The sequence below is a fragment of the Zingiber officinale genome, chromosome 5B, assembly GCF_018446385.1.
Source record: "Zingiber officinale cultivar Zhangliang chromosome 5B, Zo_v1.1, whole genome shotgun sequence".
In the NCBI taxonomy this organism is placed as follows: Eukaryota; Viridiplantae; Streptophyta; class Magnoliopsida; order Zingiberales; family Zingiberaceae; genus Zingiber; species Zingiber officinale.
Genome location: NC_055995.1, coordinates 111908748 through 111926544, shown reverse-complemented (window position 1 = coordinate 111926544; position 17797 = coordinate 111908748). Strand labels below are relative to the sequence as shown.

Sequence of the window (17797 nt, the reverse complement as noted above, 5' to 3'; positions counted from 1 at the left end):
GCCTTATCCCATTGTCACACCCCGGAGGAGTCCCTGTCCGAAGAAATTTCGGCAGCATCTTCCCTGTACGACGGACAATCTAAAACTTTACTACATCATCATATACCTCAGCCACATGCGGCTGGAATAAATAACAATAATAAACAAACCACAACATATAGACATCCACGCAGTTTAATAGGCAATGATAATAAGACTCAAAATCCACCCTACTCAACTACACTCAAAAGTTCAAAACTGATATCCTACTCCACTACACTCATAAAACACAAATCCGACGATCAAATCAACTTACCTCTTCTGTCGTCTAGGCAAGCATATAGTAAAACAAATCAAATTAAAAACCCATCGACAAGTACAATCCATGCAAGCTCCAAGTATCAAAACAAAACAAGTCCAAACATAGTCTAGTACATAAAGCCAAAAGGTAAATAAACATCCTCGTGGGCTGCAGGGGACTAGCAACTGGAACTCTCTCCAGACAGCATCAACCTGAAAATAGTAAATATCCACGGGGTGAGTCAACTCCTCAGCGGGTAACAACTGATATACATAGTAGAGAAATAACATCTAGCACTAATCATGCGTATAGTCTCCTGATATAAGAAGGATAAAATGCAACTGTAGTAAACAGGAGCAAATTGTACTAACCAGGACCTGGTACAAGGATAAACAGTCCGAGAGGTATAGAAATCCTGTATGCATGTCAGACATGGCCATCCGACCAAAATACAGCAAATAAATGCAGCAAACACAATCACAAGAAATAAATGTATCAATGCGTATGATGCCAATGATGCGTCCTGGTCACCCCTGACGCCAGTCAATCATCTCACACACAATGGTGAGACTGAGTGGGTAGGGCTGTGACAACCATGCACTCTGTCGTCACTGCTCCTGATGAGTGACCGAGTGGACGGGATGCTGTCGAAGTACACCTATCCTCCTACCCCAAATCATAATGGGGGAGCGCAATGCTCTTATCTCCCGGTACACGATGACGGGGAGGAATCTCTACCGGCTACCACGCTGCGTCACACTTCCCATGAGCAGACCAACGAAATCAAACAAAGTCCCTGCTGCAACACACTCTGCCTGAATCGACCACTAACTCATGAGTGGTGGTGTGTGCAGATCCATGTAACTGGTGATGTGTTCAACAATAATGGAGCGGAATATTGCACAGCATGCAATCGTGCGAATGGTGCATGACACTAACCATGGAAATATCCTGAGCTAATCCATATATATATAGAAGGTGCACCTTAGGTCAATGAGTCAAATCAAAGGTACACAGATAAGATAAGGTATAAAACCTAGGTCCTGAACATGGTGAAGCATTGTATATCACTACCCCCTATAAACATGTATAAGCAGGTAAGAAATAACATGAGATGCAAAACAAGTATCAACCAAGCATGTAACAAGTATCGGGTAGTGACTAACCGAAACAGATAAGAAACATAATTATTGCAATTTGTTAAATTCACTACTATGCATATCAAACGACATAAAGTCAGAAGTACCCGCCTCCAATAGATCGAATCGAATCAATCTGATGTCGAGATGCCCGTCCTGAATCACAGTCCTGTAACATATGATATACAGATTTAGCTAATCACGTATACATTAATTAGCCAAACCAAATCCCCCAATCACTATCTTACATCACATATGTAATTTATCCATTACATATGTTATACATAACTAAATCCCATTCTGCACGAGTACTACAAGAACATGATACGAAATAAAATTAAGGATCCGCCATCAATGTATCATCCTAATAACCAATTCAAATCCTAGTTCCGATGAAGATTTCCAATTAGATCAACCCAAATATAACCTATTACCCTAAACAAAATTTGTACAGCATAGAACATCCTCCATAGGAACCCAACAAAAGTCACTAAACATGCTCACCTAAGTGTATGAATAATGATCAGATTCCTCATCTCCAACAACAGCTTAATCCCGTTGATACCAAACCTAGAAATCAATCAACCATACCCGTGAGTTGCTTCTGCATCCAACCAGTGATCAAATACAAAGAAACAACAAAGGTAAGCTGCTCACCTCACTCACCTGCAAGGGGAAAACCTAGGGCACGACAGTGAAGACCAAGCTAGGGCAGAGGAATACGCTGAGTGAGAATAAAGGGGAGAAGCAAACTCGCACTCGGTAGTGGCACACCAAGGAAGAACTAGGGTCTGATTCGTTGCTCTTGGCCGGATGCAAATCCAAGCAGAGACAAAGGAAATCAGGCGATCGTGTGGAGATGGCTAGGGCACCAGCACAGAAGAGGGGCCGGCGATGTCTCGTCGGACCAGAGGAGGGGAGAGGAATCGGGAGGCGGCGTCGGCGGAGATGCTAGGGCACAGAGGGACGACGGTCGGCGCTATCGGGTGTGATTTCGCAGTGGACGGCGGTGGCAGATTCGTCGCCGGCGCTTGGGGAAAGAGGAAGAAGAAGGCGTCGAGTGCGGCTCAGGAGGAAGTGAGGAATAAAAGGGAAGGAGAAGAAACTGCCACGGCCGACGGTTAGGGCAAAGAAGGTGAATGAGGGGAAAAATCGACGTCGGGGGGGGGGGGGGGGGGTTTGTTTCGGCAAGGAAGAGAACGAAAAAGAATAAAAGAAATAAAGAAAAAGAAATAGAAAAGAAAAAGAATTTAGAAAACAAACATTTCCTCGCTAAAATGGGGTAACCTAAACAGGCTTTTCCGGAACCCAATTTTTATCCCCGTAAACTCGTCCATACGAGCTCTGAAAAATTCCCGAAAATTTTTTAAATATTACCTTATTAATATTCACCTATTTTCGGTATTTTACACCCACTAGGTGGGATCGGGTATATGAATCTTTTTACACCAATAGACTCTATTCCCTATTATATCATCATCTATACTTAAATAAATTTTATCTTATTTTATTATTACTAACTAAGTTTTTTTGTTTTCTTCGTTTGATCTGCGTATTTATCATAGTTCACATCGCCTAACTAGAGCATTTATTGATCATCTAAGTACATACTCATACCATCTTAAACTTATTTCTCAGAGTTTTCCCTCAATAGATGCAATTCTGATTTTCTCTTTAATACTCTTATTTCTTATTGTATCTATCCTCGTATGTCCACACATCCACCTTAACATTCTCATCTCTCCAACTCTCATCTTCTGCTCATGTGCTTAAGTCATAGCCAAACATTTAACTCCGTATAATATAGCAAGTCTAATTATGATTTTTAAACTTTCATTTAAGTTTTAGAGGTACTTTATTGTCACATAAAATACTCGACGCTATCCTCTATTTTAACCGTTATGCTTGTATTATATGTAAGATATCTCTCTCAATCCCTCCATCATTTTACAAAAATAATCCTAAATATTTAAAGTTCTAAGTTCCAGACGACTCGTCATCTCCTATATTAACAATTGCCTCATTACATCTAATATTGCTAAACTTAAATTTCATATATTCTGTCTTTATTCTACTAATCCTAAAATATTTTCCTTCTAGTGTTTCCTACCAAGATTCTAGTTTAACATTTACTCCTTCACGTGTTTCATCTATCAAAATAATATCATATATAAACAACATACACTACGATATTGTGTCTTGAATGTGTGCAGTGAGTTCGTCCATAATTAGTGTAAAAAGATAGAGACTTAGAGTTGATTTTTGATGTAACCGTATTTTTATTGGAAATACTTCTGTTACTCTACCTGAAGTTTTTTACTCTGATTGTTACATTCTCATACATATCTTTAATTAGTTCAATATATATTATACTAACACTTCTCTTTTCTAGGATTCTCCATATAATTTTTCTTAGGACTATCATAAGCTTTTTTTTAAGTTAATAAATACCATGTGTAGATCTTATTTTTGCTCCCAATATTTTTCAATTAGTTGTCTAAGAAAATGTATAGTTTCTATTGTCGAGCTTTCAAACATGCCCCCAAATTGATTTTCGGTCATCGTTGTCTCATTCCTTGATCTTTTTTCTATTACTTGTTTCTAAAGTTTCATGGTATGACTCATTAGTTTAATACTTCTATAGTTTGCATAATTTTATACGTCTCTCTTGTTCTTATAAAATGAAACTAGAGTACTTACCCTCTATTGGTCATGCATTTTTCTCATTGTTAATATCATGTTAAATAATTTTGTAAGTCATTCAATACTTTATTTCCTTAGGCACTTTCATACCTATATAGGAATATCATTTAGTTCAATGGCTTTTCTATTGTACTTCATATTTAAAGCTTGATCTACTTTTAAAGTTTAAATTCTAAGATAAAAATTTAAATTTCTATACTCGTTTAACTTAAATTACCTAAGTTAAGTTAGTCACCTAAACATTCATTTAAAAGTTGATAAAAAATATCTCTTTTATCACTCTTTTATTTCTCTATCGTTTACTAGTACCCTATTGCATTCATCTTTAATATATTTTATTTAGATAAGATCTCTTATCTTTCTTTTTCTCACTTTAACTATTTTATAATGTCTCCTTCCCCTTCTTTTATATCTAATTTTTGATATAATAGTCCAAAAATTTTATTTTTTACTTCATTCACTATTTTTTAGTCTCTTTCTTGTTTATTATATATTTTTTTAAGTTTTTCTCATTTTTACAAATATATAATTCATTATAAGCTGTTCATTTTTTCTTCACTTTCTCTTATACTTTCTCATTCCACCACCAAGATTCTTTACTTAGTGTCATATGTCTCTTTGACTTATTGAGTACACTCTTAGCTACTATTTTTAACTTTGATATCAACTTATCCTATGTCGTATTAAAGTCACCATATATTTCACCTAATGTTTGTACTCCTACCTTCTTCTTAAATATATTTTACTTTCTATTTATTAACTTCTACCACTTAATTCTAAGAGTCATATATATTTTCTTTCTATTGATACTATGTTTGAAGAGTCTATCTAATACTACTAGCCTATGTTGAATAGTTAAGCTTTTTCTAAGGATGACCTTACAATCTTTATAAATATTTCTATCTCTCTTCCTAAACGTGATCAAGTATTATTCTCTTTTTTTTTAAAAAAAAAATATATTAGCTAATATAAGGTCATATGCTATCAAAAAGTTCAATATAGTTTTTCTTTCTTCATTTCTCATTCCAAACCCACCCCCCATGTACTGTCTCATATTTCTCATTTTTTACTCCAACATGCCGATTTAGATCACCTCCTATTAAAATTATTTTATTTGGTGGAATATTTTATAATACTTCATCTAGGTCGTCTTAAAATTTTAATTGAGTAGCTTCATCTAATCCTACTTGTGGTGCATATATGCTAATTACGTTATAGTTTTTTTATATACTATTATCTTAAGGGCTATAATTCTATCTCATTTTCTGACTACTCCTACAACTACATCCTTTAACGAACTATCTACAACAATTCCCACTTCATTTCTTATTTTATTCTTTTTCGTGTACCATAACTTAAAACCCGAGTTCTCTATCATCTTTTCCTTCCTGCCTACCCATTTTATCTTTTGTACACACAAAATACTAATTCTTCTTCTAATCATCGTATCTACTACCTCTATTGATTTACTAGTGAGAGTTTCTATGTTCTATATTCCAAATTTTAGACTTAATTTTTTATAATATTTGTTCTTATCCAAACTATGGTATGAGAACTCTTACTTATTTAACACCACACCCAAGTTCTCATGGAAATATAGCAGTCCTTCCTGATACATTACAAAACACATAACTTAAAACTTGAGTTCTCTATCATCTTTACCTTCTTGCCTATCCATTTTGTCTCTTGTATATACAAAATACTAATTTTTCTTCTATTCATCGCATCTGCTATCTTCATTAATTTACCAGCGAGGGTTCCTATGTTCCATGTTCCAAATTTTAGATTATTAGTTTTTCTATAATATTTGCTCTTATCCAAACTATAGTATAAGAACACATTGACTATTTAACAGTACACTTAAGTTCTCATAGAGATGTAACAATCTTTGTCGATACATTACAGTCAGACCATGTAACATAAACTTTTACATATTTAGCCACGTGATTAAAATTGAGTTCTTCCGCCTGCAAAAGATTTTCCATCAACCAAGACTTGAAAAGGAAAAGTTTTATTTATGATTAAAGACACAACAAAAGCTTTATTTATGTTTAAACAGAACAATAATTTATGAAACATTACAATAAAAGTAATATTTAGGGTTTAGAGTATGCTCCTTTATTATTATTATTATTATTATTATTTAATAATTCAAATGTATAGACTTGTATCCCATTAATTATAAAGAAAAATGATCTTTCCTCTTGGTTTACTTATATAGATCTTCATTTTGTGGAGTCATATTGAATATTAGATAATACATTTCGTGCATTGCTAAAAATCTATCCTTGTTTACCAATCATATATTGTCTTATCAAATCAAAATTTTTCTCAATACGTTTCTCAAAAAATCTAATTCATGCTCATTCTTCCCCTCAACTAACGAAGAGATATTCCCACATATGAAATTGAGTTCATTTTTACAAAGAAATACCCTAATTGTTTCTCAAAAAGAGATTGAAAACATGCCCATTATCATTTGATTGAATAATTACCTTAGCTCCTTATTGTTTGAAGAAATCCTCCCCTTCAATTGGTCTTTTTTTTTTTCATAAAAAACATATAAAATAAGAAATCAAATCTTTCCCTAATATTTTGAATATCGAGTACATTCATAACACATGTTATGCATACTTAGAGTTGACTTTTAAAATAATTGTCACTATTGATATATGAATTTTGGTTTTCTAAATGCTATTGTAGATTTTATTAGAGGTGGGAAAAAAGATGATTAGAAGGGATTTATCCATAAAAAAAATATATTATAGTAAAAAGGTGGAATCCCCCATCCAACAATTTCACATAGTCAATTTCATGGTCATTTGTGAGAAGATAAATTGAAAAATTGTAGTTGATAACTACAAGGAAGACATTTTTCTCAAAGATTGATGAGTTGAGTTAGACTATTAAACTTACCTAACTATTTAGATCCATTTGATAATAATAATTAAAAAGATAATGTAGAGACCCCAAGTATGATATAGTAGTTACATGTTTGATGAATTCACAGAGCACCACAATTTAATCATCGACATTATCATGAATACTTTCAGATTTACTCGATGGATGAAATAAGGAGAGGGACGCTCACCTCATGGGATATGGGTATGTAAAGATGTTTGGAATATAAAAAGAATGAAAAATAAAGAAATAAGTAGAAAAACAACATTAGAAACCAATAATTTCACAAAAAATAGAATGATTTTTTTTAATAAATTGATTAGGACTCATATCCCAAACACATATTGTAAAAATTGAGTTCTAATTTTACTTAATCTTTTTTAATGACTAGCATTAGTATAAGTACAAGTATAATAATTGGTAGTTGAAAAACAATTATTATTTCTAAATAAACTTTAATTTAAAATATTATAATAAAATATAGACGGCATTAATGAATCTCGTGATGTTAATATCAATAAATAATATTGCAAGATAAAGCTTAAAAAATAAAAAGTTTCTTTCTAATTTGATTGCCATAGGAATTCATTTGTAATTGTAATTATTGGGAGGTAAAAAAATAGAAAAGAGAAGAGGAAAGAGTTTATTTCATTAATTTTATTTTCATCCAAATATAATATAGATGGAAGAAAATAAGTTTAATAAAGACAGCATAGATAAAATAATATTAATTTTTAAAAATACTATTTTCTTTTTAAGTAACAGGGCTTTCCTCCTGAAAACGGACAATAAGCACCCATTTTGAGGCAACTTCTCGGATCCGAACTCGGACTTCGGGTCCTCTCTCCGTGCCTTGCAATCCACGCTTGCCTACTAATTCAACTTTAAATTAACGCCTTCGCGGATCCCAAAACAAAACTCCGACTCGATAAGGAGGCCAGGCGATTCCCATTCCCCCGCGTCCCTCAGCGGACATTTCCCAGCCTCAGGCCCTCTGCAGCCACTTATTCACAAGTGAGCATGGCGAAATCTGTCTTCGTCCATGGCGCCGACCTCTTTCAGTTCCACATCTTCGTCAAGGTCTTCGTCCTCGCCGTCACCGCTTTCGCTGCATTCTACCTCGGCAAGTACTGGAACGACGGCTCCCCCCAGCTCGTATTCTTCTCTCGCGGCGGCGGCAGCAGCGGCGGAGAAGCCGTCGGAGGCAGCAGCAGCGGCGGAGACGACGTCGGCCTCTCCTCGCCTTCCGTGTCCTTTTCCCCCAACACCAACATCACATTCGACGCCCCGCTCCTCGTTTCCGATGCCACATCGCCGCTTGCTGAACCGCCCCAGCCCCCGCTCCCGCCCCCAGATCTGACCTCTCCTCCACCGACGAAGGCGAGGGTCGGAATCGTTGATAGTAATGGCACGATGAGGGTGGATTTCGACGAGGAAGAGATGAACTTGACGTACGGGTGGGACGAGGTGAATGCTGACGGTAATGAGACGGCCGGGAAAGAGGAAAGCGAGGGGGATAAGAGGATTAGGATGCAGAGCGACAAATTTAAGGTTTGTCCGAAGAGTATGAGTGAGTACATTCCGTGCATGGACAATGAAGAGGCTATTAGCAAGCTTAAATCGACGGAACGGGGTGAGAGATTTGAGCGTCATTGTCCGCTGGAGGGGAATGAGTTGGATTGCTTAGTTCCCGCACCAAAGGATTACAAGAAGCCTATTCCCTGGCCCCGAAGCAGAGACGAGGTTCCAATCTCTTTCTTTCTTTTTATTCTTTTCCTCCTTTGTTGGCCTAATGCAGCTTAAGTTAGCTCTGTTTATTGCTTCATATTTATGATAAACTGAAGTAGCAATCTAGTGAATCTGAAAACCCTTCCATAAGATCCTACCTTGTTATCCATTTTGAAAGAAAACCCCTTTTTAATATTATATCTTATCCTAGCAAAATCTGTAACCCTTGACTAATGATGCCTTAATAGGGAATTACTGGTAGCACGGTTTAAAATCTCATGTCGCGAAACATTTCATTCCACCTGGCATGCCCCGGTGCTGGCATGCCTTGAGTTCCCGCGACCACCGCGGAGGTGTCGCATGGGCCCCACGGCTGGCCAATATGCGTGGGCCCACTGCGGAGGTGTTGTTCGGGCCCCTCAAGTCTCACGATCGCCACGGAGGCATCGTGGGCCCCTTGGTCTCCGTGGAGGCGTCACGCTGGCCCCGCACATGCAGCCACCAGGGAGACATCACAAGGGCCCTACAGCGGCCACGACTAACGCAGACTCGTCGCTTAGGCCCCGCGGTCGTCGCATGCCCCGTGGTCACTGCCGGCGGGGAACATGAAGGGGTTGCGAGTGAGAAGGGAGGAACTTACCTTTTAATTAAACAACTTAAATAATTTATATTAATAATTTCAATCAACTCTTAAGTATAATAAGGATAATTTAAATAGATTTAATTAAAGTCTACTAAAACTATCCCATTAATTTAATATATATACATATATTTCTTTTTTTAAAAAATGATTTTATTTTTATTTTTTAAAATATTTAGATTAATTTTTTTTATTTTTAGATAATATATTTTATTCAAATATTTTAATAATAAAACTTCCTCGGCACTTGTATTTAGAGCCGTCAATTTGGGTTAGACATGTTGGATTGGCTCGTCCGCTAAACAATTTAAGTAGGTTGGGTTGAAATTTATCAACCCATTTAAAGGCGGGCCAACTTGCTTGGGTCCGCGACCCACGTGGGTTGACCCGCGACAAGCTTGGGTTAGCTCGGGGTTGAGGAAATGCTGAAGCAATCACTCATGCATCCTGGGTTGTTAAAGGCGCGCCTGAGGCGTCAGGCGCATAAGGCGCTGAGAAAAGCGCCTTCTACAGCGCGAGGCGGGCGCTGTTTGCCAGGCCCGCGCCTAGACGCGCCTAGGCACGCCTAGGGCGCTTTCGCGCCTCACAGAAGGCGTGATCGAAGCGCATCGCGCGATCGTAGGGCATCGCGTGATCCTTCCCGTTCACGATTTCTAACCAAAAAACCATTTCAAACCTAATTTGGTTTGGAATTAGGGCACGGAGAAGAAAAGGGAAGAAGAAAATAACGGAAGGAGAAGAAGAATCCTTGCAGAAGAGTCGCGCCATCCTCCACTACCGCCGCCGCTGCTGAGTTGCTTCCGTCGCTGCCCAGGTATGCGTTATTTCCATTTTTTTTTTGTTTTTCTATTCTTCACTTCATCTTCTTCTTCTCATCTTCTTCTTTTGTAATCTTCTTCGCTTCTTCGCTTTGCTTCTTCGCTTTGCTTCTTCGCTTCACTTCTTCGCTCCTTCTCTTCTTTTTCTGTTTTTTCTTTTTTCTTCTCCTTCTTCTTTTCGTTGTTTTCACCGTTCAATATTTCAAGTTTTCAATGTTTTTTTATCACTTTCGTTTCTTCTATGTTATATCTTCTTCCTCTTATTTCTTTTTTGTTTTTTCCCTTCCCGTTGATAGCAAGACAGCAGACAGCAGCAGTTTTCTTTTTTGTTTTTTCCCTTCCTGTTGACAGCAAGGCAGCAGCAGTTTTCTGTTTTGTTTTTTTCCCTTCCCGTTGATAGTTGCTGTTGTGATGCTGTCCCGTTTCTACTGCTGTTGTGATGCTGTCCTGTTTCTCCCTTTTTTTTTATTTTGCTGTTTTCTTTTTGTTTTTTTGTTTTCTGTTGCTGGGACTGTAAAAAACTGCTGCTGCTGCTGTGAAAACTGCGATGCTGTCCCTATTTGCTGGTAAATTTAGCCAATTAAAACAATGTGCAAACAATGTGCTTGTTGGTAATGTGATGTGCAAATATTTTCTCTCCCTTTTTGCATAATCAATTCAAGCCTGTGATGTTGTCCCTATTTTTCTTTTTATTTTCCTATTTTTCTATTGCTGGTACTAGTGGTACAGTACTTTTCTATTATTGTTGATACTTGATACTAGGTACAGTAGTTTACCATTCCATTAATTTTTTTTATTTTGTTTTTAATTTTTTAGGTTATTTTCTTGTTCAATTATCATGGAAGGTAGTAGTGATACTTCAACATATATATCAAAAGATCCGACATGGAATTATTTTCAAAGAGTTAATCTGAATAACAAAAATGATTTGATATGGAATTATTTTCAAAGAGTTAATCCGAATAACAAAAATGATTTGATTTGTAACTTTTGTCAAAAAGTTACAAAAGGAGGTATCTATCGTGCAAAACAACATCTTGTTGGAGGGTTTCGAAATACTACGACTTGCAAGAAATGTCCGCCTCATGTACGTGAAGAAATAAAAAATTTCATGAAGAAAAAGGCGGAGAAAAGCAATCTTTCTAAACTTGCGACATTAGATTTTGAGGATGTAGACCCTCTTGGTGATGATATTGATATGGATGATATTGAAGCTAAAGCTGTATCGCCTATAAGTACAAGTACAAGTTCTAGATCAGTGAATATACAAAAAAGGCCAAGACAAATAGGTCCAATGGATACATATTTTGCTCCTAATGTGCAAAAAAATGTTGAAAGTAGAAAGGGTAAAGAGAGGCAAACTACGATAAATGAGACATACAAGAAAGAATTGAGAGAAAAAATTTGTATAGCTATAACTGAGTGGATGTATGATGCGGCAATTCCTTTTAATGCCGTTAACTATTCAAGCTTCAAAAGGATGTTGGATTTGGTTGGTCAATATGGTGTAGGTCTAAAAGGACCTAGTTATCATGAGGTGCGGGTTTCTTTTTTAAAAAAGGCTGTTGATAATGTGACTAATGATTACATTAAGTCGTGTGAAATAGAATGGGCAAAGTATGGTTGTAGTTTGATGGCAGATGGGTGGACAGACAAAAGGCAGAGGACATTGATTAATTTTTTAGTGAATTCTCCTAAAAGTTCAGTTTTCATCGAATCGGTTGATACTTCTGATTATGCAAAAACTGGAGAGAAAATATTTCAGTTGCTTGATCGATTTGTGGAGCGTGTAGGAGAAGTAAATGTTATTCAAGTTGTAACGGATAGTGCAAGTAACAATGTGCTTGCTGGTAAGAATTTATTTAATTTTTTCTTATCATTATGCTTTTTCTTATATATGTTAAAATTATCTAGTTTTCTAACTTCTTTTATAGGAAAATTATTAGAAGCAAAAAGGTCACACTTGTATTGGACTCCTTATGCTGCTCACTGCGTCGACTTGATCTTAGAAGATATTGGGAAATTGCCTGATTTAAAGCAACATTGAAGAAGGCAATGAGTGTGAATGCTTACATTTATGTTCGCCCCGGCATGGTAAATATATTAAGGCAATTCAACTATTGCTTTTCTCACTCTTGAAAGGATGTACCTACAGAAGCAAAATTTAAGAAAAATGTTCATTTCAAAGGATTGGACAGAGAGTAAATGGGAAAAAGAAGCAGCGGGGAAGAAGGTAGCTAAAATCATCATGACACTTAGATTTTGGAGCAGTATTGTGCATATTTTAAAGATATATGGCCCTTTAGTCCGTGTTCTGAGACTGGTTGATAGCGAAAGAAAACCTGCAATGGGCTATATTTATGAGGCTATGGATAGGGCAAAAGAAACAATTATGAAGACTTTTAAGGAGAAAGAAGAGAAATACAAAGAAGTGTTTGAGATCATTGATAAGAGATGAGAATGCCAACTTCATCGGCCTCTGCATACTGCAGGACATTATTTGAATCCAGAATATTTTTATTCATACACAGATTCAAATATTTGTGGAGAAGTGGTGAATGGTTTGTTTGAAACTATAGAGAGATTGGTTTCAAACGCTGCCGAGCAAGATAAAATCACTGCCCAGCTCTCTATATATCGAAAGGCAGAAGGGCTATTTGGGAGGAATGTGACAATTAGACATAGAAGAGCATTATCTCCAGCAGAATGGTGGGAATGCTACGGAGCAAATACCCCCAGAATTGCAAAAGTTTGCTATTAAAGTGCTGAGCCTCACTTGTAGTGCTTCTGGTTGTGAGCGCAATTGGAGTGTATTTGAGCAGGTATGTAATAAATATAAATGTAATACTATTAGTATGTTACTTTTATAAGTAGAAAATAGTTTTTGTTATTTTATTATACTTATTGTGATTTTTGTCATTTTGTAGATTCAGAGCAAAAAAAGGAATAGGCTAGCTCAGCAGTGCTTAAATGATTTGGTATTTATGAAATACAATCGTGCCTTAAAACTTCGGTATGACGCACGTGATAAGATCGACCCTATCTTTTTGACAGATATTGATGATAGTAATGAATGGTTGATGGGTAGAATGGATGGAGAAAGTGATAATGAAGAAGATGAGTTGGTTTTTGACGGTGATGACTTAGACATGGGATGTCGTTGCTAGGGCTAGTGGAGCTGAAGAGCCTGAATATTGTACTAGAGGAAAAAATATTGCATCCATGACCTCTAGTTCACATGTTAGGCCTAAACAAGTCGAGAAGAGAAATACATCTTCCTCTATGAGACACTCATCTCTAAGACTTCGAGATGAAGAAGAAGAAGAAGAAGAAGAAGAAGAAGAAGAAAAAGAAGAAGAAGAAATTGAATTTGAAGAAGATGAAGATAAAGAAGAAGAAGAATACAATGAGGATGATCTTGAGCTTGATAATTAATTTGACTTATTACGCTTGTTTTGATGAACATTGTTAGTTTAAATTAGAAAGTTGAAACTTGAAAGTTTGAAACTTTTATTAATTTTATCATGGTGTTGCTTTACTTGTTATATTTGATATTGATGTGTGTGGAATATTAATAATTATCATATTTGACATATTTTATATGTGTGTCAATAGTTTAGTAGTTATCAACCTCATGTTCAAGAGGCGCGCGCCTCATGCGCGCCTCACGCCTCGGGCTCTATGAGCCCGTCGCGCCTCGGTGTGCCTCGCGCCTCTAACAACATTGCATGCATCTTGAACTGAGGTCCCTTAGCGCTTTTCTTGTGTTTATCAGAGGTAAAATCACACTTGCTGCTCTTTTGCAGTGCATTGATGCAATTGGGGTTACTAGATTTGTTTATAATCATCTTTATGGTAAGCTTTCTTAACTTGCGTTTTCCTGAATAATAAGTGTTAAATTCATTTTGCTTCATGAATATTTTCTCTTCATTGGATGAGCAACTTGGGAGCCAACCCAAGCCACCGTGGACTTTTTATTTTATTTTATTTTTTGGTGGATCTGCGGGTTGGCCCGTCCCGTCTAACCCGTAACCTGCCTTGAGTTGGGTTGGGTTGGGGATTTTTTAACCTGCCTAGATGACGGATCGGCCGGCCTTGCCTGATCACCAGGCTACCTTGCCCCGCCAAATGACCGGCCCGCCATGGGTTGACCCACCCCGCCATGAGTTGGCCCGTCTGATAGCTCTACCCGCATTGGTGGAGTTTCGTACTTCGGGCTATCCTTTTAGTTAATATCTACGTTATATTTAAAAAAATACCGAAACCATATCGGCATGACATAATACAGTACCAAAATCGTATCATTTCGGTCTAGGACTGAAACCTCGATACGGATCATGATTGTAAACCATGGATGGTATAAAATTGATTTTGGCCAAAATGATGTAGTATAGCAATAGATCAACAATGATGGTCAAAAAAGAAAAAGTTTCTTTCTTGTAGGAGTGAATGGTTAAGTTCTGGTATTCTTTTTAGACCTAACTGATAAGGTCCCATAAATAGCACTTGATCATGAATAAAAATCAGTAATATGAGGACCCAATGTACTTAGAGACAAGAAGTTTCCCTAGAATGCTTGACATTCACTAGAACAAGTTTGATGATACAAGCATCTTGTGATATATCCTGCAGCGTTTATAATGTTCTACATTATTCCTAATTTAATTGCTTGGACTATAGACAATTATGAAGGGAATTCAAAGTTGGCATGTCAACTTTCTGCATATCTTGTTCTACATTGTCTTTTAGAGCATCCACAATGCTTTTAACATGCGTCAGCGTTAATACTTATTTTTTATTTTTTTAATTGAATCTGTAGCATTAACGCGTTCAAATCTTTGAATGCGTTAATGCTACAGTGCTGAAAAAGGTGTCCACGTCGGCGTTAATGCCTCAGGCATTAACGCCATTGTGGATGCCCTTAGTTATGCTACTTATTTTTAATTTTTTTTTTCACATAGTGTCAATTAGTTTATCTTTCATGGATCTTATACTCCATTTGTTTATATGCAAGGTCATTTCATTTGTAATGTTCAAATCAACTAAATTGATTTTTGTTATTGCATCAACTGAAGTTTTCTTTTGCCTCACGCTACCCATCAAACATTCTATTCTAATTGATCCTACTCTTCAAATTGTAAAGTTTATTAATTGTCTTTACATGTGCACATAGCATTTCGACCTATTATCTCATTTTTTACATTTATTGAAGATACACTTGCAATTGGATATTAGTATTTTTCAACTGACTCTTTTTAGTAACCCAATACATCCATCTTACCTTTATTCTTTTAAATAGTTATTAAAAATATTTTTCCTTCTTTTCTCAAATATCATTTTAATTCTAAAAATAACTAACTAAAATATTTCTTGTCTCCTAAATTCTTTCGAATTTCAGTAGACCCACACTTGTATATTTTCTTACAACTTCTTTAACCCCATTTGGTGTAATAATTCAAACATATTTATGATTCCTAAATTTTTCATAATTTATCTTTAAAATCAAAATTTCAATAGAGTGCTTGTTATATATTTTATAAAATGAAATTTCCACCTTCCCTTAATTGTATTATTAACAACCACAAGAACATTTTGGTTTTCATCCTTTTTTCCTTTACAATTACATCATCTATCTCTCTAGTTTCTAGATTATCTCAGAAATTATGATATTCTTTGAACTTTGTTATCCTTATAATTTGTCGCTTCATTATTAGCTAATTTACACCTATTCAATTTCTTTCCATTTCTATAATTTGCACATTATTAAACTATATCTTAAACTAATAAACTTTGCCCATGGTGAATAAATTTCGTCATAGCTGGTCTAAAGCTTGGATACAGGAGGAAGGTCCTTAGGTTGTCAATCAATATTAAAAACATAAGCAATCGTTATGTATGAATTTATTAAATTATTGAGCTAATGCTAGGTTGTTCCCGAAGGGAATGCGTTGCAAGATACAACTAGAATGTCTTAGCAAGGACCTCTACATCTCCGTAAGAATTGGATGTTGTTTTGAATATGCAAGAGTTTTCACACCTTATGTTTGTTTAGAATATATATTTGATAAGAACAAATATTATAAGAATATCAATTGTCTTATATTTGGAATATAAAATATAGGAATACTCACCGACAAAGCAATGAAGGTAATAGATATGATAATTAGGAGAAGAAAAGATGATTGTTGTAGATAGTTCGTTAAAAAATGAGGTAATAGATGTAGTTAGAAAGGGAGATAGGATTAAAACTCTTAATATATTGGTAGTAAAAAAAATCTAATTGACATATATTGTAGCAAAAAGTGATTATGCTCATCCCAAGCCTACTCACAGCTCATCCCTAAGTTATGTGAAGGGAAGTAAATCACGGGGTCAGTTTATAGCCGACCGCCAAGTGGCTAGGGAGTGGGAGGAGTTTTTTCCTCGAGGGTATGCGCCCGCCGAGAATTGATTCCTGCCCCATTGTAGCAAATCAGCCAACTTCTAGCCGAGCACTCCTGTGGGGACAATCTAATTAACATATATGCACCTTAAGTGGGATTAGATGAAGACACCAAATATAAGTTTCAGGAAGACTTATATGAGATAGTATAAAAAATTCTGATAAATGAGATGATTTTAATTGGCGGAAATCTAAATGAGTATTTAGAGTAAGAAATGAGGAATACGATAGGGTGTAAGAGGGCTATGGTTTGGGAACAATAAATGAAGGAAAAACTATATTGAATTTTAGGATAACATATGAATTTATAATAGCCAATATGTTTATCAAGAAGAGAGAAGAACACCTAGTTACTTTAAAAGTAGGAATAATAAGTCATAAATTGACTTTTTTACGATGAGGAAGTGAATAAAATTTTTTGTAAAGATTATAAGGTCATCCCCAAAGAAAATTTAACCACCAATATAGGTTAGTAGTTTTAGATAAGTGCTTTAAGCATAATATCTATAAAAGAAAAATATTTATAGTTTCTAGGATAACTAATGGAAGTTAAAAGGATGGGAAACAAAGTATTTTTAAGGAGAGGGTAAGAGCACAAGTATTAAGAGAAATATTTGACGACTCGAATATGACATGAGATAAGATGAGGTTAAATTCGAAAATAGTGGCCAAGAGCACACTTGGTGAGTCAAGATGATGGACACTAACAAATAAAGAATCTTGGTGGTAGAATGAGGAAGTACAGGGGAAATTGAATAAAAAGACTAAGTTATAAGTTAGTGTAGAATGCTTGTATCGACAACTTGATATAAAAGAAGGGAAATGAGGCATCTATAAAATAGTTAAAGTGAGAGAGAGGAAAATAAAGGATCCTACCTAAATAAGATGCATTAAAGATGAATCTAATAGGGTACTAGTGAAGGATGAGAGAATAAAAGAGTGATGGAAGAAGTATTTTCATCAACTATTTAATGAAGGGTTAGGTGACTAACTTAGTTTAGTAAATTTAAGTAGTTAGAGGAGTATAAAAATTTAAATTTTTATTATAGAATTCAAATTCCAAAGGTAGATTAGACGTTAAATGGGTTGAAAAATAGAAAATCAATTAGACATATTTCAATAGAGGTATGAAAGTACCTAGGAGGT

At 35.7% G+C, this 17797-nt stretch overlaps 1 protein-coding gene across 1 annotated transcript in view; it reads left to right on the top strand.

Annotated features, from left to right (window-relative positions):
* Window positions 1–7956: 7956 nt before the first annotated feature.
* Window positions 7957–17797, top strand: part of LOC121985369 (probable methyltransferase PMT11) — a 34382-nt gene continuing 24541 nt past the window's right edge. Inside the window, exon 1 of the mRNA XM_042538773.1 lies at window positions 7957–8766. Within this exon, the coding sequence (XP_042394707.1) occupies window positions 8044–8766 (723 nt within the window). The 5' untranslated portion in view covers window positions 7957–8043. The remainder of the gene's footprint in view (window positions 8767–17797) is intronic.